The sequence below is a fragment of the Gossypium raimondii genome, chromosome 4, assembly GCF_025698545.1.
Source record: "Gossypium raimondii isolate GPD5lz chromosome 4, ASM2569854v1, whole genome shotgun sequence".
Taxonomy (NCBI): Eukaryota; Viridiplantae; Streptophyta; class Magnoliopsida; order Malvales; family Malvaceae; genus Gossypium; species Gossypium raimondii.
The window spans coordinates 45,878,032-45,901,536 of NC_068568.1; the positions used below are offsets into that span (position 1 = coordinate 45,878,032).

Here is a 23,505-nt window from a genome sequence, read left to right on the forward strand (position 1 = left end):
CAAATTGACAAATTAACAAAAATACTAACAATGTTAATGATTGGATTGAGATTTTAAAATTATAAAAGTAGAAGGACTTAATTTTTAACCTTTTAAGTACAAGGACTAAATTTTCAATTTTATCAAAATATAAAGACTAATAGTATATTTTAATTTATTTAAAATTAAAATATAGAGACACGTGTAAATAAAACACAAGGGGGGAGAGATGAGAAAGAAGAAAGGAGAAGGCGGAAACGTGGATAAATTTGGAATGAACAATTTCGCTGCAAAAATGAAACATAAAATATTTAAAGACGACAATACCAACTACCGTTGTTCCATATCGCAATTTTTCTACCTTGTTTATAAATGTAAAGAAAGGAAAATAAATTCAAATCAGCTAGATTTCGAGCACCAAGGCCAATATCATCATGTTCTCGCGTATGTGTTTGCGTTTCCCATGGCTTTCTCCTCCCTTTATCTCTGTAAGCTTCCTTATTTCTTCCTGTACTTGCTCATACTTCGAAATCTTATGCTGCACTTTCTTGCAACTTCGATTCTCTATTTTTATTTTCCTAAGCGAAGAATTTAACCTTTTTTTCCCATCTACTGTAACTTTTTTGTTGAATCAGGATTTATACATTTTCAATTCTCTTACTTTAATCAAACTTGTAAACTCAATTGAAAGCTAATTACTAGCCACATTTCATGTAAATTTATATTATAGATTTTCAACTTCAGTCAATTTATCTGTCCTGTGTTATAGAAGCAATTTACGTCAGAAGATTAGCGTATGGGCATAATTTATTGTTGATTCAAAATTCTGTATAGCTGGAGCTTAGCTAGTAGCCTTATGATTACGGCAATAACCATCCGATAAGCTAGGATGGGAATGAGAAAGTAACAAAAAGGTAAATTGAGTGTGAACAGTGGTGAGATCGAGGCATCCTTAATAACGGTGATAGGAGACGAGCTTGATGTCAAAACACCATGCTCTTTTACTTCTCCCCCGCCCGGCCACCACCAAGAACATTTTCTATGTCGTTAGATTACAAAAGCTAGGTGTTGAATTCATATTAACTTTTACTCTTCATTTTTCACCAAGTGACCATTTTCAGCATACAAACCTGAACTTTTGAACTTGATTTGAAGCGGTCCTCTGCTATTGTGGTTGTTTTCTATTTCTGATAGGAGCTTTTAAGCTTAAAGTGTCTATGTTCATTATGCAGCCTTCTACAAGTAGACCAGAGGTGCTTCGAAGTCTTTTGACAGGCAGGTTTTCTTTTAGCCTTATACATCACATAACATGTTGCTTTGATCATTCTGTAAGTGTGGCTTGCGTAGTTGTTACCATGTTCTTGCAACTGCATCGTTTCAGGTCACAAGTTTAGGCAATTGTTTAGCTCAAGAAGAAGGATAAAATTCTCTCAAGGCTCTATCAAATTTTTACAGACATTGTGTCGGATATCAGTCCCAGGGGTGCCAGTTAGAGAGACACAACCACCTTCAAAATTTTTGAAAGACAAGAAGGTGGTTCCCCAAGCAGATCCTCCGAGTGCTGAAGATGTAAACCATTTGTATCAACTCATTGACCAAAGGTTATTCTTGTCCTTGGTTTTGCATACTGTTCCTTATGTAGTCACACAATAAACGATGTAAATTTATTTGAATGGGTTAAATATTTGACTGCTATTTGTATTTTGCAGCACCAAGCTTGTGGTATTGACTGGAGCGGGAATTAGCACTGAATGTGGAATTCCTGATTATAGAAGGTTCTATCTCTTATTTGCTTTGTTTTCAATCGGACTCATAATGTTATTGAACCTTTTTCTTCTTGCAATAGCAGTATTTGAAGAAATCTAGCATCAGGCAACTTTGCCTTAGGTTCCAGCCTTCCATAATTTATATAATTAAATATATTTTATATTTATAACAGATTAAATTAGTATTTTTTTAAAAAAAAAAATTAAGTGTAGGCACAAAAAGCAAGTAAGAGTTGTAGATCATTAAGTATTTATTCTTAAGCTGTTCTTCGTTTGTGCAATTCCTCTTCCTCAAGGTGACATTCCTGTTGACTGGTCATTGTCTCTTAACTTTTTTTCTCAGGATCTTGATATTTGGTAATTTTTAAGAATTTTAAATGCTGATATAGCAAGAGAAATTTAAAAAAAAAAGAGGATAAGATGATTCTTTTGCTGAACTAATTGAGGAAAGAAGAAACTCTAGCAAACAGTGAGGCAACTTCTTTGCCAGCTTTTGAACCATAGCATTTTCTAAATGTGGGTTTGCGATGTTAAGGTTTTCAATCAACTGTTCTTTGCTACTATGACTTCTTTCTGGTTTCTTCTCATAAACATAATAAATGTAACCAAGTCAAGCCAGGGTTTAATAGAGTAACAGAAAGACAAGCTCTCTAAAATACCCATGCTTAAAAATGTTTGACAAACTAAAAATCCCCTTTCAAAATAATAGCTAGTAGCTCTTGTGAATACCTCCTCATTTAGTTGTTTGCACTGGTATCCTTGGTAATTTTTTGTACATACCTTTACATTTTTTACCCATTTGGTTGTGTCACCAGCCTGCCAGCCTCTAAATTGTACATGGTTCAGGTCATTCACACCAAAAATTCCCTGTAGTTCTGACTTCCCTATTTTCTTCTTTTTCAAATGTCAAGGTTTCATATGTTCCCATTTCTTCTCAATAACAAGTTTGTTTTCTTTGGCAGCCCAAATGGAGCTTATAGTTCTGGTTTCAAGCCAATAACCCATCAGGTGATGTGTGCTGGCATGCCCTGTGAGTACTGAACAAATACACATTAGCGGTCAGTTAATATGCTAATCGGCTAATGTGTTGAAGAAGTTTGGTACATTGTTTGTTTACAAGTAACCTGTTGTCTTTCTGCTTATAAATGATTTCATTACTTTACAATGTCACTTACTATTTCCTTCACAATTGAGTATTTTACCGAAGGACAAAAGAGGTATTAAAGAAAGATAAACAAGAGTGGCTGTCTTGAGCATGAGTACATGATGAGAAAAATAGCATAGCTTGATATAATTCCTTGACTTCTTTCTTCTGGGAAGGTTCTCTTTTGTTGGTGTCAGTACCTTTTGCGCTTCTCTATTTTAATGTCAAAGAGACAATTGGAAAGAGAGGAAAGCTGGTACAAAGCTAGTCATTGTACAGCAGATTTCTGTTCTAGAACATTTTTGTATGTTTCTGTGGAGTGATAAACAAAAGAAGTGTTTCCAGAAGTTTCAGATCATTCACTTTTGAAGGTTAGGAAAGTTGCTTCTCTAGAGTTGTAGTGAAACACAGTTGTGAATTTGCATTATCTTGTTAGCTGCTGACCTCATCATTTCCTTAGTGAATAACTTTTGCAGTCAATAGCGTCATAGGTGCCTTGAGACTCTTGGCCAGTCCCCTTCTGGTACTTTTGTCTTAGGATGTAATCGTCATTCCTTATCATCAAAGTTACTTGCCTTCTGTACTGGATAGTAAACTTCACCTACCTTCCCAACTTTTCTTTGAATGATTGAATTTCATTTATTCAAAGTAGTAGGAATACAAGATCAATTTCTTGAAACATCAAATGTCTTATTTTGTTTTGAAAACCTCCCTAGTTTCCTGACATTTTTCTCTGGTCATGTCAAATACAGAAGTGCTATTAACCAAATTTCTGGCATGACTCACTATTAATTGGTTTTCCATAAGTGGTTTTCTATAATCAATGTTTGTATTTTCAACTTCTAACTATTTGCAATTTTCTTTCACCAGGAGTTTGTACGTTCAAGTCGTGCCCGCAGGCGGTATTGGGCCAGGAGTTATGCTGGATGGAGGCGGTTTACTGCAGCACAACCTGGTGCTGCACATGTTGCTTTAGCATCTCTAGAGCAAGCTGGCCGAATAAATTTTATGATAACACAGAATGTTGACAGGTAACAAACTGTTTTTCTTTCATCTCATTTTCATAAGTGATGTTGATGGCACTAATTTATCAAGATTATGTTTCAGGCTGCATCATCGTGCTGGGAGCAACCCACTTGAATTGCATGGGACTGTTTATAGTGTGATTTGCTTAGATTGTGGTTTTTCCTTTTGTCGAAATTTATTTCAAGATGAAGTGAAGGCCCTTAATCCAAAGGTTAGTGATCTGCAAGTTACTCTTTCACTTCTTGTCCCTAACCTTTCAATTGTTTCATTCATACAATAGATCTCTTTAAATTGTTCCCATTGTGTGTTATCTGCCAATGGCACTGTTAAAAAAACAGAAATAACAGTTCCAGTGAGGTGGTTGTCTATGTCAGCACCTTTGATCCATTTTTAACCAAATAATCTAAAGGACTAAATTATAGTGATTTAAAGAGGTTTGGAATTAAAATAAACCAATTTAAAGTTTATGGATCAAATGAAACTTTGTGGTAAAATTCAGGACCACTGTCCATTTTATGTTTTAATTATTTTTTACTGATAAATAGAATATTACTTCCCATAAAATTCCTCACCCCTTTTATTGTACCTCTGTGTGCAAAGACATTTGCTTTCATTACTGGAATAGGCAATGAATCCTTCCTATTGCAGTGGGCAGCAGCAATAGAAAGCTTGGACTATGGTAATGCTGGATCAGATAAGAGCTTTGGCATGAAGCAAAGACCTGATGGTGACATTGAGATCGATGAGAAATTTTGGGAGGAGGATTTCCACATTCCCACTTGCCATAAATGCAATGGGGTCCTGAAACCTGATGTAAGATACTTTGCTTTTATGAAACCTGATATATACTACATTGTTTTATGAATAATCAGAATCTAGAGTGTTTTAGATGTTATATTTCCTATTCCCTGAACATCTTTTTTTTCAATAGCTTATGGTAGTGGTGATGGAGAACATAATGAATATTAAGAATTTGATTTTAAGCATATAGAGGTTGAACATATGCTCTCAACTCAAATGATAGTCTGAGGTATTCACAATAATGATGCTCTGAGGCATGTCTGTGGCACAAATATCAAGGAATCTGGTAGGCATAAGTTTCTTTTAACAGGTTTTATTTTTAACAAAGTAGTTATTTTTTATGAGAAATATGCAGTTTTTTAATATAAAAATATATAAATTTTGTAAATTTTAAAAAAATATTTTTTAGATAAACATTGAGAGACATTAATTTCCATATTCTATAATCATTATAATTTCTTAGTGTTATTTTTAGTAATTTTCTCGACTATGTTGGTGTTAGTTTTCACTTAACTTTTGATATCTTATCAGTTGTAGGTTTTATTATTAGTATGTGCGTGTGCACTTTAAAACTATTAAGATGAACAACTATGTTACTTGGACTAGTGTCTAAGTGTGCAGATATGTTTTAAATATTTGAAGTTTTTCCATGTATTTGGAGGGCTTTTTGAGGGTTATATCCCCACATCCATGTTTGAATATGTGTTGTAATTGTTGGAGGAGGCGTTCTTATTAATTTCCCATTTCTTATTTTGTTCATATTGATAGTTTGCCCCAGTGATCTTGCTGTTAGTTTGACATTTTGTAATTGTACATTTGAAAGAAAATGACAATTGATTTTGTTGTGCAATGGGCCCATTTAGTTTGAGACTGATTTGGGTCAAGTGGTTGTACAATTAAAATTTAAGTGAAATACAAACACTTTTTAATGTTTTTGTTGTGTATTTAAACATCAAGGTTGTCTTCTTTGGTGACAATGTGCCCAAGGAAAGAGCTGATAAAGCCAAGGAAGTTGCAAGAGAATGTGATGCTTTCCTTGTATTAGGATCATCTGTGATGACCATGTCTGCTTTCCAACTAGTCAGGTATATAATTTGGTTGATCAGTGGTGTTCGCCAGAAATATTTGGTTCACTATTCTATTTATCTGAACATGATTTATTTAATAATAAGTTGTGGATGTCATGTATTCAAAGTTTGCTTGCAACAAGCAGTCCTAAAGTTCGTTACTTTTAGTTTCAGGATTCTGATGTAGTAACTTTCCCCTATTTGAAGTATTTCAAGTTCCAAGGACATTACATATATCTATTACTTGTTTCTAGAAGAGGATTTGGTCTGCAGCTAATGGTATTTGAGTTTGACAGGGCTGCTCATGAGGCAGGTGCCTCCACTGCAATTGTGAATATCGGTAAGACCCGAGCTGATGAGTTTGTATCCTTGAAAGTAAATGCTCGATTAGGAGAGGTACTGTTTTTGAAGTTTTTAACTTTTGCGTAGTTTTTTGCTTTGATATTTGCGCATGTACTTTATCATGTTCATATCTTTTAAATTCTTGCATGTTGCAGATTTTGCCAAGAGTGCTCAACACAGGCTCTCTTAGCATCCCTGCTGTTCACTAAAATGATCTAGAGGTAAAATACCAAAAATTTATTTTGAACAATATTTAAATATAAAAAAAATATTTTTATTAATTATGATATACATAGGTAGATCAATTTGGGAACAAAAAGATCGTGTTGCTTATTATAGTGGACATATATCAAGAAATATCCTGTATATGTAATTTGATGATTACTTGGAAGAGTTTCATGGAGGGAGGGAGTGGTTTGACTGAGAGTGAATGCATTCGTTAAAGTGTTTGACTATAAATTATGTGGATTTTTGGCCCACTAATAACAGTGATCTTAGCAAGTGGTATTAGGGCAGTCATTCATGAAATCCTTTTACATGTTTGAGATAATTTGGCTTGTTATTTTCCAAGCTGTTAGGTGCTGAGATGACTTTGTAAACTGAATCTTTCTTGCAACCCAAATTTGTCTTTAAATTTTTATTCATGTCTAGATAAATTTCAATTAATTGGAGTCATTAGTGAACCAGCCAGGCAGCCACTAGTGTCACGGGCCGCGCAGTCTAGCCCCGTGAGACTAGTTGGTGGACAATAAATTTCTTTTACAAGTCAAATATTTAAAAAACAAAACAATAGGAAGTTCTTTTTTTAAAGAAAAGTTTGATGTGAAATCTAAGATCTAGTAACTAAAAAAAGAAGAAATTAGACATGAGAATTAAATGTAAAGGATAAGAAAGAAGATTGGGTTTATGATGTTGAATTCGATCTTGGTCGGAAGGGCGTGTGGATTGGAATTCTTTATTTTGAAGGATGTTTTGCTTTCAAATATGAAAATTAAGAAATAAAGTAAATAGAGAAGGATAGATTGTGCCTATGAAACTCTATGATAACTTGTATCTAAACGTCAACAATCGAACTCAAACCCCTATGAAAGGAGAATCTCACTCATCACGTAAAGTTAAAAGACAACTTCTTATTCCATGATTAAGGTGGGTGACTTAGGTTTTTTTGGGCCAAAGTACAAGAATATGAATAAAATAACTCTTAACTAATGAAAACTCTTTAAACATTCGGGTGATTTATTCTAGCCAATTAAAAAAGAGTATAAATGTAAATATTACTTGAAAATCAAATGCTTAAAACCAATAAATCCTTTATTATTATTATTATTATTATTATTATGGCTGGTCATACAGACTCTCCTTGCAACCATCCTTGTGCTAAAATAATCCTACTTGATGTATCAAAGGAGGTAGAATTACTTTATTTTGCTGGCTCCTAAGTTGTCCAGTACTTCCTGGACTGGTCTTCTCCAAAAAATCATCAATGACCTACAAAATCCAATAAGAAAAGTAAATTTATCAATCCAAATAAACCACCGCCGGCAGTGAGATTTTTCATTCATACCAAGTTTTTGGTGGCCTTTTAGCTAGCAAAGTTAGGGCCAACTAAACGATATTTTATGGACGGTCGCTTGATGTGCCATTTGATTGACTTGGCATTGTAACGATGGTCGACTGTGAATACATTAGATAAGTAGTTGTAGTAGTTGCTGAATGCCTGTTAACATAGGCTCAATCTTCCAACTTACTGTCACTCTGTTCTATAAGATAGCCTTCCATTTCTTATCCATGCTTTAGCAAATGCAGCCACACCGAGCCAAGCTTGACAATCGTAAAAAGGATTGCATGAAAAAGGGGAGAAGTTGAAAATGTAGCTTGGTATCGCCAGCTAATGTATGCCAGATTATTATATGATTCCCATCGTGTTATGGTCCTGATTGATGGATCTTGTCACTAGATGATTCACAAGCAACCTGTATGTCTTATTAGGGCTCTTTCCTTGACTCTTACCTCTTCCTCTCGAAATACTTATGTTGAACAAGTGAAACTGGTTAAAGGGAATTACAGATCTTAAGACTTGTTAGAGAGAATCTTAAATCTCGTAAAAATTGGTTTAATCTCATTTGTATTATTCAAATCCCCAAATCTCTCTTAAATAGAGATTACAAAGTTCAATTGAGATTAAAAGACCTCCTACGAAATAATTATACTAAGGAAGGACTTTTAAGAAAATAAGAAATACTTATAATTAAAATTTTGGGTAAACTACACTCATGGTCACTTTAAAATAGGGTCTATCCTATTTTGGTCACTTCAAATTTTTTTCAATTTAGTCACTCGAAATAAGATAATTGTTGAATTGGTCAGTGTTGTTAAAATTTTCATTTTCTTTCAATGGATTGTAGATGTGGCACATTAGCCCATCGAGTGATTGACATGTGACTTTTTTGTTGACTTTTGACTAAAGTTTAGGGACCTCTTTATAAAGTTTAGATGGAAAAAGTTTTAGACTAATTATAGTGAGGTCCCTAATTTTACTCAAAAGTCAACAAAAAGTGCCACATGCCAGTCACTCAATGTGTTAATGTGCCACATCAACGATCCATTAAAAGAGCATCGAAATTTTAATAGTAGTGACTAATTCGCACAATTATCTTATTTAAAGTGACTAAATTGAGAAAAAATTAAAGTGACCAAAATAGGACAGACCTTATTTTAGAGTGACCATGAGTGTAGTTTACCTTAAAATGTTTAATACTATAAAATAATAATAAAATTGATTCCTACTAGTATAAAAATACTTCCCTTAACATTATCTGTTATCGTTCCACTTTCGTACACCCTATGATGCACATAGGTTTGTTCGACAAATATATCCATAACATTACCCCTTTTGTGGAAAAAAAAGAGTTTGTCTTCAAGCTCGATAGTTGGATAAGAGTTGTAGAATTCTTACACATCCTCCCAAGTTGCGCCAGTGTCTGCTAGACTAGTCCATTGCACTAAAACCTCCCATTTGCCACGATTGAGTTGAGCACGAAGAATTGTGGCAAGAGTTGGAAGAACTTCTCCATCCAATGTAGAAGGTAAGTTAGCCATGGTTGTTGGTGATTCTCCATGAAAAGGTTTAAGTAAGGAGACATGGAATACATCATGGATTTTAGAATCGGTTGGCAAATCCAAGTGATAAGCAACTATCTTGATCTTGCTTAGTACTCGAAATGGCCCATAAAACTTAGAAGCAAGCTTGTGTCGATGTTTACTTGTAATTGATTTTTTTCGATGTGGGTGCAAATGTAACCCTACCTAAGAACTAGGAACATAATCAACGCCACGATGTCCTTTATCATAGTAAGTCTTTATACAATGTTGTGATTGTTGAAGACGCGATTGAATTACTTGCAATGCCTCATCACAGTCAAATAAAGCTTGGTTAACGACATCAACTTTCGAGGTACCAATTTCATAAGACAATAAGCGAGGCGACTCATGACCATAAACTACCTTGAAATATGAAATACCTAATGACATATGAAATGGAGTGTTATAACAGTACTTGGCCCATGAAATCCAATCCACCATCGCTTTGGTTAATCCCTCGCTAAACACCTCAAATACATCTCAATGGTTTGATTAATAACCTTAGTTTGACCATTAGTTTGAGGAAGATAAGCTGAAAAAAAGGCTAAGTTGGCCCCTTGCATTTGGAAAAGCTATTTCCATAACTTAATGGTAAACACCACATTTCAATTGCATACAATTGATTCTGATATCCTATGTAATCACTCAATTTGTGAAAAATATAAGTTTGTCACACTCATTGTTGTGTATGGATGTGTCATGGGTAAGAAATGTGCATATTTTGAGAATCAATCCACTACTACCAATAAAATTGTCTTACCTCATGATTTGGGCAACCCCTTGATAAATTTTATGGAGACATTAGCCCATATTTTAGTCGGCACGTGTAATGATTGTGACAAACCTACTGGGCTCAAATGCTCGATCTTATTATATTGACACACCAAACAAGCTATCACATAACCAATAATTGCCAGTTTCATCTTTTTCTAATAGAAGTCCTTGCACACCTGTTGTAAAGTTTTCTATATGCCTTTGTGTGTCGCATCATGAAAACCCGATAAGATCGAAAAAACCAATGGAGAAGTTGGTAACAAATAGACTTGGTCTTTATAGAGAACCAACCCATCATGCATTGAGCATGAGTCACACACTTTTCCACATTCAATGTGCTTACGTAACTTTTGTAAGGTGGAGTTGTTTTGGATTTCTTGTATGATTGTATCTAAGAGTGCTACTCGTGGTTGGCTGACTGCGTACGATATTCCCTAACCTTTTCGAAATGGGATAATGCGTCGACTTCTTTGTTAAGGCTTCTTATTTTATATTCTACTCGAAAATCTAAATCAACTTATTTACAACACCCCTTGCCTGACTTGATCGCCGGGTCTGAGTCACCAGATGCTACAATCGTTGTCGAAGCAACTACGGGCAATCATATGCTTTCTGACTATTTAAACATGAATTCAACATTAAAAAGTATGCATAACATGATGCACAATAATTTCTGGGTCTCACACGAGCTTACAAAAGTTCTTTTGCTAACCTGAGTATGAAGTAGGACCAAAGTGTAAAGTTTTAAAACTTTTAAGTTGACGTCATGACCTCAAGCTTCCTCATCGTAGTGACATCATCATAGTGAGTCACGTCACAATGATATGCATACCCACGTCACGACATCACTTACCGTCAATCGATATCGCGACGCCAAAGACCTTTCGTCGCGATATTGGTCTTGTTTTTGCCAAAATGCACATCTAGTACCTACTATAACTAATTCGAAATCATACCAAACATGTTTTCATTCAATCTTCAGCAAAATAAGGTCAATTGACTAAACCAATTTACAACTAACTCATGTCTAAACTAATAAATCATCCATTTTATACCTTATTAACTAATTATTCACATTTAGCTATATACATTACCATTCCATCTATTCCTACCAATATGCCTCCAATTTCCAATTCAACACAATCATCTTACCAATTGAAACTCACCAATTTAAGAGATTGACATGAAAAGTCAAAACATATACTAAATTACGCAACACACTTATCATAAACCTTACCATTCCTACAACATTATTTAGCTATTCAATTCAAATAGCCTAAATGATAGTTTAACATACCAAACCATTTAAAGGTAAATTCATCATTCATAGAATAACAAATTAACCAAAATGTGTACTATCAATTTATATACCAAAGGATACATCCAACATTAAACCTCACAACAAACACATAATGCCACCATTTCAAAATAACCACAAGCATACTAGGACTCATATGTACATGCTACATAGTTTAGACTTAAAATGAACATATAACTATTGTCTTTAGATAGTGTGTGTGCTTCTTAGCTAATCTGGCTCGACAGTTCCACAAGGTGGAAAATCTTCAGGAAAGGAAAACAGCCAGAATAAGCATTCGTAATGCTTAGTAAGCTCAAAAATGAAATTTAAACATACCTTGAACATTTAAGGCATAATTCACTAATCAAATTGGCATTAAACTTAGCTATCATTTGGCATATTATGAATTAACTAAGCATATAACAACATCGCCAAATAAACGTGTTAGTCACATTTTTGAACCATAAGTAATATCGAGACTTGAACAGAATCATGTAACTATCCATATATCAAACATCAATAATTACCATTTCATTTTCAATTTATCATTAAGTTTCCATTTCCAATCCATTGAATATCACCCGATGGAACTATAGTAAAATGGACTCAGATACATGGGAATATAATGCTCACACAAGTTAACAGTATATTCGGGTTACTCATACAAGCTGACATTTTAGTAGAATTGCTCACACAAGCTAACATAATATTGAGGTTACTCGTCTGGGCTAAACTTTCGATACACATAGCTTGAGAATATAAAAATCATGCTGGATCTCGTAATAACATGTACAATCCTTGATTAATTGTGCGTATAACCCTAATGACATAACATACATATCCTAATCTTTTACCAAGTTCACTCGGGCATCATTTACGTATAATTGTCAATACCAATTCCTATATATAATTTCATTTCTCATTTTCAAGTCATATAATCAATCATAATCACATTTACATCCTGTATTAATTCCATGTAGTCGATATTTACATGAATTTACAATTCAATCCATTTCGAGATGTGTGTCAAATTCACTAATTCTACTCAACTCTAACATATAAGTATAAATTCAAGTATAATTCATACATAAAATAGAATAGAGTGGTAGGTTTCATATGAACTTACTTGTTCAAAATGCGTAAAGTGGATATTTTAGGGACTAATTTATAATTTGAACTTTTCCCTAATCGACACCACTCAGATCTGATTCTTGATCTAAAACATTAATCAATACCAAATATCTCCATTTTATGCTATGATATGCATAAACCCATATAACTTGGTTTTTCAATACCCCTAAAATTTTACACGTTATACAATTTAGTCTCTAAACTTGGAATAGTTATAACTTTCAATTCCTAGCCTCGGATTAAAATCCAATTTCAAATATTCTCACTAGGAAACTTAAAATTTCTATTTCTAACATAAACTCATAACAATTTTACATTCCTTCAATTTGGTCCCTAATGTAACAAAGTTAACAATAAGATAAATTAACTTTACAATCTAATCCTTTTCATATTCTAAGCTTAAATCTATCAATTTTAAGCCTAGTTCTTCAAGAAATCAACAATGAAAACTTTCAAAAACTTTAAAAGTTTTACAAATTGGTACATGGGCTAGCTAAATCAATCTCCCATGACCTCAAATTTATAAAAATTACAAGAAAGAGACTTGATTATAATACCTAAATAATGGTAGAAAGTTGGAAACCCTTAGAAGCTTTATTCTTTCATTCACTTATGGTGGATGGCCATTTGATGAAGAAGAAGAGAAAAAATTTTCTTTTTCATTCCACCATCCAAATATTTATACTTGTATTAAGGTTTAGTTTAACTAAATAATTACCTAAGTTTAATGTTAAACAAGCTTAGAATTTTTAACCTTACCATCCACTACCATTTTTTAAAATGGTTTATTTATCATTTAGACCTTTGGTTAATTTCCATTTAAGTCCTCAAGCCTTTTAACAATTAAAACTCCATAGCAATTAGAATTTTATAATTTAGTCCCTGAACCTTAACTACTAATCCGGTAAAATTACCAAACTAAAATTTAATTTACTATTATAACATCCTCATAAATATTAATATTTAATAATTACAAGCTTGATTTACAAAAATGGGGTTCCGAAATCGTATTTTTTGATGCCACTGAAAATCGAGTCATTACATTACTGATCCAATATTGTTGCAGTGATGTTGTTAGCCTTTGTTCCAACAAGTAATTAAGGCTATAATGGTCAGTTCTGATTAAGAAGTGTCGCCCCCATATATATAGCTGCCAATGTTGCACCACATTAGTCAAATCATCAACTCCCGCTCTGTAATTTTATATTGTTATTGGCTATCTTACGAGAAGGCAATGGAATGTCCTTTTTGTTGTAAGACAACCCCAACATTAACCACAACCTTTTAGGTTGTTGAAAGCAATCAAAGCTTTATCGGCCCATTGAAAGGAATTTCGTTTGAAAATCTGAGTGAGAGGTGTCGCAATTGTGCCATATTCCTAAATGAATTTGCGGTAATACCGTGTTAGCTCGAGAAAACCTTGTAAAGTAGTCATGGATTGCTGTTAAGGCCAGTTAACAATTGTTTGAAGTTCGCTTGTGTCAACTGAAACTCCTTCCATAGAAACATGTCCTAGATATGCCACTTGGAATTCCCCAGAAGAGCATCTAGATTTCTTTAAACAAAGATGGGGAGCTCTTTGTAATTCAAAAACAAGTTGGATATAATATAAATGTTCAGGCCATGTTTGAATATAAATCAAAATATCATCAAAGAAGACAAGAACAAAGTGATGTAAGTGCTTACGAAATACCTCATTCATAAGGGCTTGAAATGTCAATGGAGGCATTAGTTAATTTGAATAGCATTAATAAGAACTTAAAGTGATCAAGAGGGGTGCAAAATGTTGTTTTCTCAAAGCCATTGGGTTTCATGTGAATTTGATGATAACCCGATCAACGATCTAATTTGGTGAAGTATTTTGCCCCATGTAACTCATCTACCACTAGTGGCGAAAATTTATCTTTTAGTGTTTTGGGATTGAGCTTACGATAATCAACATAAAACCTTCATGTTTTGCCATGCTTTCGAACTAATAAATCCAGGGAAAAGAAAGGCGAGTTGCTAGGTTAAATTATGCCTTGTTTCAACATCTGTTCACATTGTCATTCTATCTTGTCTTTTTGCAGGTGTGGATACCTATAGGGTTGAATCATCATGGGTTGGGCTCCAACTATTGATTTGAATTTTTGGTCTCCTCTACAAAATGAATCTGAACTTCATGTGTTTTTTTTATCATCTTGTAGTGTAACACCCCATACCCGATCCATTCACCGGATCCGAATGAGTGATGTCACATTACGTTGCCAAAACAACTCAAGTTAACTAATTACATAACATTCAATATATAATTACAAGTCATATCAATTTATTTTTCCATTATAATCACACATATGCATTCATAATGTCTATCAGTTTAATTTTAACCAAGTTATGGAGTTATATTATTAAATCAATTTGAGAGTTAGAACACAAATCCAAACGCAATTGTCTAGTTTTAACTATATATCTTTAGACATGATCTCTATGTCTCGAGATAGGACACTTTATATGTTTGGAAATTTTTCTTCGACGATAGTATGTCTCGAGACATTAGAATCCATGTCTCAAGACAAGGTTCTTCATGTCTCAAGAATTGGTCTTGAGATCAATCTCCCCTATTTTTTTATTTTACTTTCGATGTTTGAGTCTCGAGACATGAAACAGGGTAAAACTAACTTAGCTTTAATTTATCTTTGCCTCAAGACAAAGGCCAATTGTATCGAGACTTAAAAGGAATTGTCTCGAGACTAAGTGTGACAAGTCTCAAGACACTAAGCATTTAGTTAAACATTAAGGTAAATTTTGTTCTAATGGTCTTGAGACTCAATGGTAAAATGACCATAAATGCACATTTTCAAGTATCCAAACCATACCAATTTGTACCTTACACATACCTAAACTTAACATCAATGTAAGACCATCAATTCAACTCATGTAAACAGAATCAAACATCATCATGATCAATGCATCAATATTCAACCAACTAATTCACATAATCAAACTCATATAAACTAGCATAGCTATCTACTAATCAAAAGATACATTTCAATTTTATAACTTTATAGGTCAAGTACTAAATATACCAAAATATTAACTTAAGCAACAATCCCGACACAACCTATGTACATGTTGTAATTGGCCCAAATGGCCCAGGCCTACCAATAATGAAACCAAATATAAACAACGGGCCCAATAACGGGCCCAACAACCAATTTCAACCCTAGCCCAACAGACAATGGCCCAACACCTCTAAACCCAATACAACAAAAAAAAACCCTAAGTGAAAAAACCCTAGTGCAGTAAGCTTGGCGCCGCAGCGCCGCTCCCACGCGCAGCAAGTCCCCGCCTCCAGCAGTCCCAAGCGTCACACGTCTCGGGGCCAACCCCTGAGTCCCCTCCGCGAGAATCACGCCTCCACGTACATGCGCCACCGAACCTGCAAAAATAAAAACACACAAGCGCAGCAAATAACGGAAAACAAGTGGGATTTTTTGATGTTTTTAGATTTTTGATTTTCGGCTATAAAAAGCCAATCAAATCTGTTCAAAAGGGGGGCAAAAATCTGTAAAAAGGAAAGATATACGGAAATAAAGAGAAATACTGATATTACAAAGAATATTTCTTTTCCTTGAAGGTGATCGTGTCTATTTTTTTTTTGTTCTTTTTTATCTTATTTTTTTATTTTTTCATTTAAAATAAAGAAAATAGAGGAGGGATCTTACCTCTTTCGTCGAAAAATGCCGGATTGTTGCCATCTCCGTCACGATCGGAGTGTTGGCACTGGCGGCGGCGACATAGAGAGCTGGGATTGAAAGCAACCCTAGCAGAGGGTCTTGCCTTTTATTTTTTCTTCTTACTGTTGCAAAAAGAATAGGACTTGGAAAGCAAATTTTTTGTTTTAAATCATGTTAGCGAAACGGCGCCGTTTAGATGGCCATGACCCGCGCGGTGACCCGACCCGGAGGGGAGGATCCGAGCGTTTTGGCTCTAAATGGGTAATTTGCGCATTTGATCCATCCTCTTTTATTTTAATTTTAATGGGGTATTTCATGTATTTGCAATTTCGCCACAAAATTTCGCTCCTGTTTCAATTCGACCCATGGACCATGCGCGTAAATCTCGCTGAAACGGTGCCGTTTTGCCAGCGCGAGGATATTTCTTTTTTTGGTCCTTCCCCTTTCATGCGCAATATGATTTAGCCTTTTTTGTTTTTTTATTTTTTAATTTTGACCTTAAAATTCTATTTAATTTTGATTTAGTCCCCATTTGTTATTATTATTATTACTACTATATATACATACGCATGCATATGTACTATATAATATGTACTTTATACATTAAATGTTTTTGATGCATATACATACCTTTTTTATATTTCGTTATTGTTTTATTCTTATAGTTTTATATACATATATATATACATTTATATTTTATAATGTTCATATATTTTCCATGTTTTATGGTTCATACGTATATATACATTTTTAAAAAAACTTTTTTACTGTTCTATATATATTCTATTATTTTATACATATCGTACATATACATATATATAAATGTTTTAATGTATACATATTTTCATGGTTTATATACATACACATATACCTATACATTTTATTTTGTAAATATATATACATATACATACTTTTATATTTTATTTTATTTTCACGATTTTCAAATATATATACATGCATTTTTTAGTAGTTTGGATTGATATATTCCATTCCATCTTTTATATGTATCTTTGTATATGCGTGTTAAATATATGTGCACACATGTTTGCAAATTTACTTGTATATTGTACTTGTATATATATATTTGTAAATATTTAGTCATATATGCTTTAAATTAAAGTATTTGTATCATATTGTACATTAATTCTTTAACATACCCTTTTTGAAAATATAGTTTGGTTTTAACCATACATCAAAGTTATTTTCTTGATTCAAAGGTTTTTTTTGAATAAAAGCAATATTCGAAGTTTGGGATTTTCGATGGAAATTAAGCCCTAACGTATTGGGTTCTGATTTTCTTTGTTAATCTTAAAAGACTGAGGATATTCTTTATTCAAAATGCATGAGTATAAAAATCATTTTTGAGAACTTAACTTGTTGTGTTCTAACGCATTGGGTGTGGCATGTTACTTTCTCAAAATGAAGATTTTCACATAAAATAAAAGTGATATTTAAAGTTCGGAGATTATGAGGAATTGTACCCTAACGTATTGAGACTCGATTTCTTTACATGACTTGGACAATTGATTATCCTTTTTCAAATTTCATCATTTGAGTTGATTTTAAAATTTTTTTAACCTTCGACACTAAGACATTAAATGATCAATTTGGTACCGATTTTGGGCGTTACGAGGGTGCTAACTTTTCCTCGTGCGTAACTGACTCCCGGACTCGTTTTCTCAAAATTCGTAGACCAAAATAATTTTTAAAGGTGAGCTGATCACACCTTAATAAAGGATCGGTGGCGACTCCAGTTTTATGTTAAAGTTGACAACTAAAATTTTTGTTTTCAAAAAACGGTTTCGACACATGTCATATAACCAAAACACATATATACATACAAAATAGGTGACAATTTGATTTTCAAGCAGGGCTGTTTAGTTAGATGCTTGACTACTTTTAATCTACGTCAACTCTCATTTGAGACTTGCGCACAGAAACAAACATAATTGTACACTGAGTATTGTTAATAAAATTCAAATTCAATACAATAAGATTAAATTGAATCAAATACACAATTATAATATTAACTTCATTACTTTACTCTTTTTTCACTCATCACAAAATCATTAATCATATAATCCCCAAATTTTCTCATTTAATACTTATTTCAATATTTCATAAGATCATATCATATTATATTCAATATTTCAACATGTCATTCACTGCCATTTTCAATACTTACTATTTTCGGCCTCTATTAATCGACGACATATATTAGAATGGATACTCGAATCTATATAATAATGAGTAAGTCCACGATCCTTTGGGAATTGGGACTACTCAATCTGAATGTTGATATATGTCCACGACCCTCTGGGAATTGGGGTTGCTCACGACCCTCTAAGAATTGGAGCTAATACATGATTGATATCAGTGACCTTATAGCATGCCTACTATACCCGGACTATGTCTAATATCGTTTAACGAGGCATGATCATTATTATTATCAATATAATACATACTAACATGGTATGAAATTCCATTATTTATATATATATATATATATATATATATATTTATAAAGCATAATTCAACTATTCATAAATTGATTGGGCAATCACAGTATCAATAAATCATCTCATAGTTTTTGGGGAAGGATCTGGTTACCTCGACATTTATTTCATGTTCGTCTATAACAACTAGTTGATCTACAAATGGATTATTGAAAATGAATTTTAGAAGCACAAACCACAATATCTATTCAACACTCACATTTTCCTTTCCTTTCACTTTTGACGTCCAACGTCGTCTTTGGTTTATTCTCTTAATTGAAGGACGACAATGGAAGATACTCAAAGCTATTTTCTTTCGTTCTCATGCATGTATGGTGATGGAGAAGACGATAGAATGTTCCTTTAACGCACTCTCTCCTGCTAATTATATATAAGTAATCAACACTTCATTAACTTAATTAACCCATGAGATAAATAATTAAGCATGTTTAGTTGTTACTTTAGTGGAAAATGATGACATGACGAATAATTAACATTAGCATAAATTTAAAATGGTTTTAAGTACTCCCCAATCCTTATTATAATTACGTATTAAAGCCCTTTAATGTCTTGTAATCAAGTTCTCCCATTAACCTTGTTTTTTAATCAAGTCCCTGTACTATTGATAAAAGAACTTGATTTATTTAATTATTATTTGGTTCTATTTATTAATCTCACATTTGACTTGCTAGTTTCTCGGTTTGAAATATTTAACAGCTTGATTTAAGGAATTCAACCTTGAATCGGGTTTTTTCGTCACCAACAAAAATCAGGTCGTTACATGTGTGACTATTTCTCCCCTAATGAGAATTTCATAGTGAAAGCCACAAAATCCCACACTACTGGCCCCAAAGTCTGCAACCACTTTATTCCTAGTACAACATCGAAACCATCCAAAGGAATAATAAAAAAATTAGTCTCAAAAGAATTATTGTCAACTATAAATGTTACCTCTAGGAAAATTCTTGAACTGATGACCTTTTCTCCATTGGCCATTACTACTCGCAACCCTGATTGAGCTTGGATTGGCAGCCCCAAGCATTTGGCCACAATGACACTAGTAAAGTTATAAGTACTCCCGAAATCAGCTAATCCCAAAATGAGATGATATTTTAATATGGCTTGAAATTGCATAGTCTGAGGATCTTATGTTTCAGTGATCGCATGCAGCAAGATTTTTGGTTTCTTGTCTTATTCTGGATTCAGATTAGGATTCAGATTAGGGTCGCCTTCATCTTCTACTTCTAACCAAATAGCCTTTTACAACGATGTCCCATCCTATATGGTTCATCACAATTATAACAATGACCTTTTGACCTTTCAACCATCTCTGTGCGATTCAATCTTTTGGAAATTGGTGGGTTTGCTTTACTGTCACCGGGCCCCTTTGCTAGTGCAACGCTGCCCTTCAGAGTTAACCTTTCTAGTGGTTGTAGTTGATACTATTCTCGAATTGGGTCCCTAATTTTGCCAAGAAGTCCTTCGTAGGCATGTTGCTCGAGTTAGTTGATATTTATTTCAAAGGTTCATGCCAAATTCATCGCTTGAACTAAGTTTTCAAGTTTCTGCATCTCTACATCTATTTGGTTTGAATCTAACAACCTTATAATAAACAAATTAATTTGTTAGTCTGGTCTAATGAAATCTACTTAGGCACACAGTTCTAGAAATTAGCAAAGATAATATTCTATCGAATCCTATTTGATTCAACTTTGCTAATTCCCAAAAGATTTTAGTGCAGCAGTGGTCCAAACCGTAGAGTACAATATAATTTGAATGCCTTCCGTGAAAGATTAGTTTATTCTTGCTCTATTTGATAATACCACGACTGTGCCCTTCCTATCAAGTGAAAAGAAGCTAGACTTTGTCTATTTCAACTGTCCTCTAGTTCGCAAAGAAGTTCTCGCATTGTTACAACCAAATTAGAGGGTCTTCTGTCCCATCGAAAGTTGGAAAATCTAACTTTGTTTATTGGGGAATCACATCGTATCCATTCGCTGTCTCTAATCGATTTTCTTATTTCTCTAGTCGACTTTCGTTTTTGTCAGCATTGTTGTTACTACTGTCAACCCCTTTTCCCTATCAAAGTTTCGATTGGAAACAATTAATTCCCTCATCTGCAACATGAACTGACCGATCTTCAACTCTATTCTTGCTTTAAATGATTCCAACTCCTCTCTTATAATAACTGCTATTGTTTCTAACTCTGAAGTCAAGCTTTTACTGCCCTAACTGATGGATCTTGTCACCGAACGATTCACATGCAATCCGTCTATCTTGTTAGGGCTCTTTCACCTCTTCCTCGTGAATGACCTATGTTAAACAAGTGGAACTCGTCGAAGGAAATCCTAGACCTTAAAACTCGTTTGAGGGAATCTTAAATTTCATAAAATTTGTTTTAATCTCTTATGTATTATTCACTTCCCCAAATCTCTCTTAAATAGAGATTACAAAGTTTAATTGAAATTAAAAGGCTTGCTAAGAAAGTAATTATACTAAGGAAAGACTTCCAAGAAAATACGAAATACTCATAATTAAAATATTTATACTTTCCTAATATAATAATAAAATTGATTCCTAATAACATAAAAATACCAGTTTCCTTAAACATCATCTATTGTCGTTCCACTTTTGCGCACCCTACAACTCGCATAAGTTTGTCCGAAAAATGCATCTGTAACACAACCATCTTGTGCAATAGTTGCTCCACATGTAATATGTGAATTTCTGTCAGTGAATGATAAAATAACTAAAGCCTAAGTATTGGACTCTGATGTCTTGTCTAACATCCGGGTCGTGGGATGTATATCCTATCAATTAGGTAAAGCCAATTGTTTCAAAGGTTATGCTTTCAGAATGCATGGAATATAGTTTAGGCATAGTAGGTCGTAAGGGTAACCCATTGGGTGGGATTAGGGTCGATTTCAGAGAAAATTTTGGCATTTAGACTTTTTCAAATTGCCTAGAGATTGTTGTTGCATTAGTATAAATTCTTAGGTCATAATCTTGTAATGCATCCAAATTGGCAAACCAATTTGATAAGCTAGTATGGATATCATAGCCTTCAAGGTTTTCAATCCTCATTGTTAAGAAACTGCTAAATTGGTTTGTTAATTTATTCCAATAATTCGGATGCAAATTTCATTTGTTCCAATAAAAACTAGACTCAATAAGATTTCAAACCACATATATGGCTCAACTTCTAATTCAATTTCTACAATTTTTTGGTGAATTTTCAAAATCAAACTACTACTACTGTCTAAAATTATTTTATTACAAAATGTTGATAACCAAGTTATTCAAGTGACATATTAAACACATTCGCACAATAATAACACATTTCATATATATATATATATATATATATATATATATTCATATAATAAATCTCATGGTTATTGCACTGTTTTCATATTAATAACTTAAATTTATCGTTTTCCTTAACATTTTAACATAAAAAAAAGTAAGAGGATCCATGGATACTTACCTTAATGGAAGCTCTACAACATTTATCCGAGCCTTCATAAGCTCTAATTCATCGTCAATCAAGCTTGGAAACCCTATTTTCATCATTAACATTTTTCCATACATAAAAAAAAATATATAAAATATCAACAACAAATTTCCAAGTTTTCTCATCACCATTAAATTTAAATATCATGTTAGGAGAGTTAGGAAAACACTATTTTTACCTTGGTGAAGCTTCCTCTCTCTAGCTTCATTTTCTCACACCAAAACCTATGGAATCCTAAATTGAAATTTGAAGAAATTGAGGGAGGAATTGGGCTTAGGAGGTTGTTTCCATGACGATTTTAACAAAGTCTTAAGGTGAGGTGTGGAAATTTGGAGAGAAAATGGAGAAATGAGTGAGGAAATGAAGGAGAGAAAAATGGTAGCAATGGTTGTTGGTGGTGGCTAGAAAAGAAGGGAAAATAAGACTGATGGGGGGTTCTCATCCCCTTCAAAAATATCAACAAATGCGCCTTAGACCATGTTTAACAACTTAAGTCTAAACTTTTCCATTTGAAGCTCATTTTCTCAATACGAGGCCCCAATGGTCCGAAATAATTTTGGATATCAAATACTATAATTAAATATAATTTTTATCATGAAAGTCTTGAGAAATAATTAAAATATCCTTTTATAGCAAAATTACTATTTTGCACTTTTTTTACTCTTTGCATGATTTCTTCTCAATAATGGAAATTGTAAATCCCAAACCTCATAATTCTCTAGTGAACTTTAATATGAATCTATGGATGATAATTGCATCTTTGTTCTTTTCTTAGTAAAATTGGAAAATTTATAATTGAGTCCTTGAATTTTTGATATTTTCAATTTGGTCTTAGAAGTGATTTTCACCATACTAATTCATATACCAATTTATCCTTATGTCAAATAGGCAATAAAAACTCTTATTTTTCTTTTTGGCTAACTTTTCATTTTAGTCCTTAAACTTTTCAAAATTTGTGATTTAGTTCTTTTATCACATTTCCTCTTCTAAATTTCTTTTCATTAAATCTCATCTCAATTATCAACTTTGATTCCATAAGATTCTTTTATCCAACTCATTTTCCAAATTACCTCACCATGTCCAACTTTGATTTCATAAGATTCATTTATTCGTTATCAGAATAGTGCCATGTGTCCAGCCAAAAATTTTGAGATGTTACACTCACCGCTATTCCAGAGTGTTCTCCTTGGTAAGCACTTTTAACAGAGAACTATCTTCGGAAATCAAATTTCCACACAAATTTATCTTAGCCTGGAAAAACCAAGAAGCCGTGCGATCATAGCTCCTGAAGCCATCCTTCTCCAAGTTG

At 33.3% G+C, this 23,505-nt stretch overlaps 1 protein-coding gene and 1 long non-coding RNA gene across 5 annotated transcripts; one reads left to right on the forward strand and one right to left on the reverse strand.

Moving 5' to 3' along the window:
* The first annotated feature begins 272 nt into the window (after window positions 1–272).
* Window positions 273–6,765, forward strand: LOC105779619 (NAD-dependent protein deacylase SRT2). 4 transcript variants are annotated; one of them, XM_012603447.2, is made up of 12 exons: window positions 274–467; window positions 1,212–1,254; window positions 1,361–1,580; window positions 1,689–1,754; window positions 2,708–2,753; window positions 3,760–3,920; window positions 3,997–4,126; window positions 4,564–4,728; window positions 5,674–5,801; window positions 6,080–6,179; window positions 6,281–6,346; window positions 6,422–6,765. In XM_012603447.2, the coding sequence occupies exons 1-11, from the start codon at window positions 414–416 to the stop codon at window positions 6,332–6,334; spliced, it is 1,167 nt and encodes a 388-aa protein (XP_012458901.1). In that variant the 5' UTR covers window positions 274–413; the 3' UTR covers window positions 6,335–6,346; window positions 6,422–6,765. The 4 variants fall into 4 exon arrangements, with proteins under 4 accessions (XP_012458907.1, XP_052485683.1, XP_012458901.1 ...); XM_012603446.2 differs by having other exon boundaries at window positions 6,281–6,765; XM_012603453.2 differs by lacking the exons at window positions 6,281–6,346; window positions 6,422–6,765 and having other exon boundaries at window positions 273–467; window positions 5,952–6,097.
* An 11,951-nt stretch (window positions 6,766–18,716) lies between these two features.
* LOC105779620 (uncharacterized) lies at window positions 18,717–22,751 on the reverse strand. The gene is made up of 3 exons (XR_001129083.2): window positions 22,375–22,751; window positions 22,170–22,242; window positions 18,717–19,060 (listed from the first exon to the last, which is right to left on the reverse strand). It is a non-coding gene; the product is annotated as an uncharacterized LOC105779620 (long non-coding RNA).
* Between the last annotated feature and the right edge of the window lie 754 nt (window positions 22,752–23,505).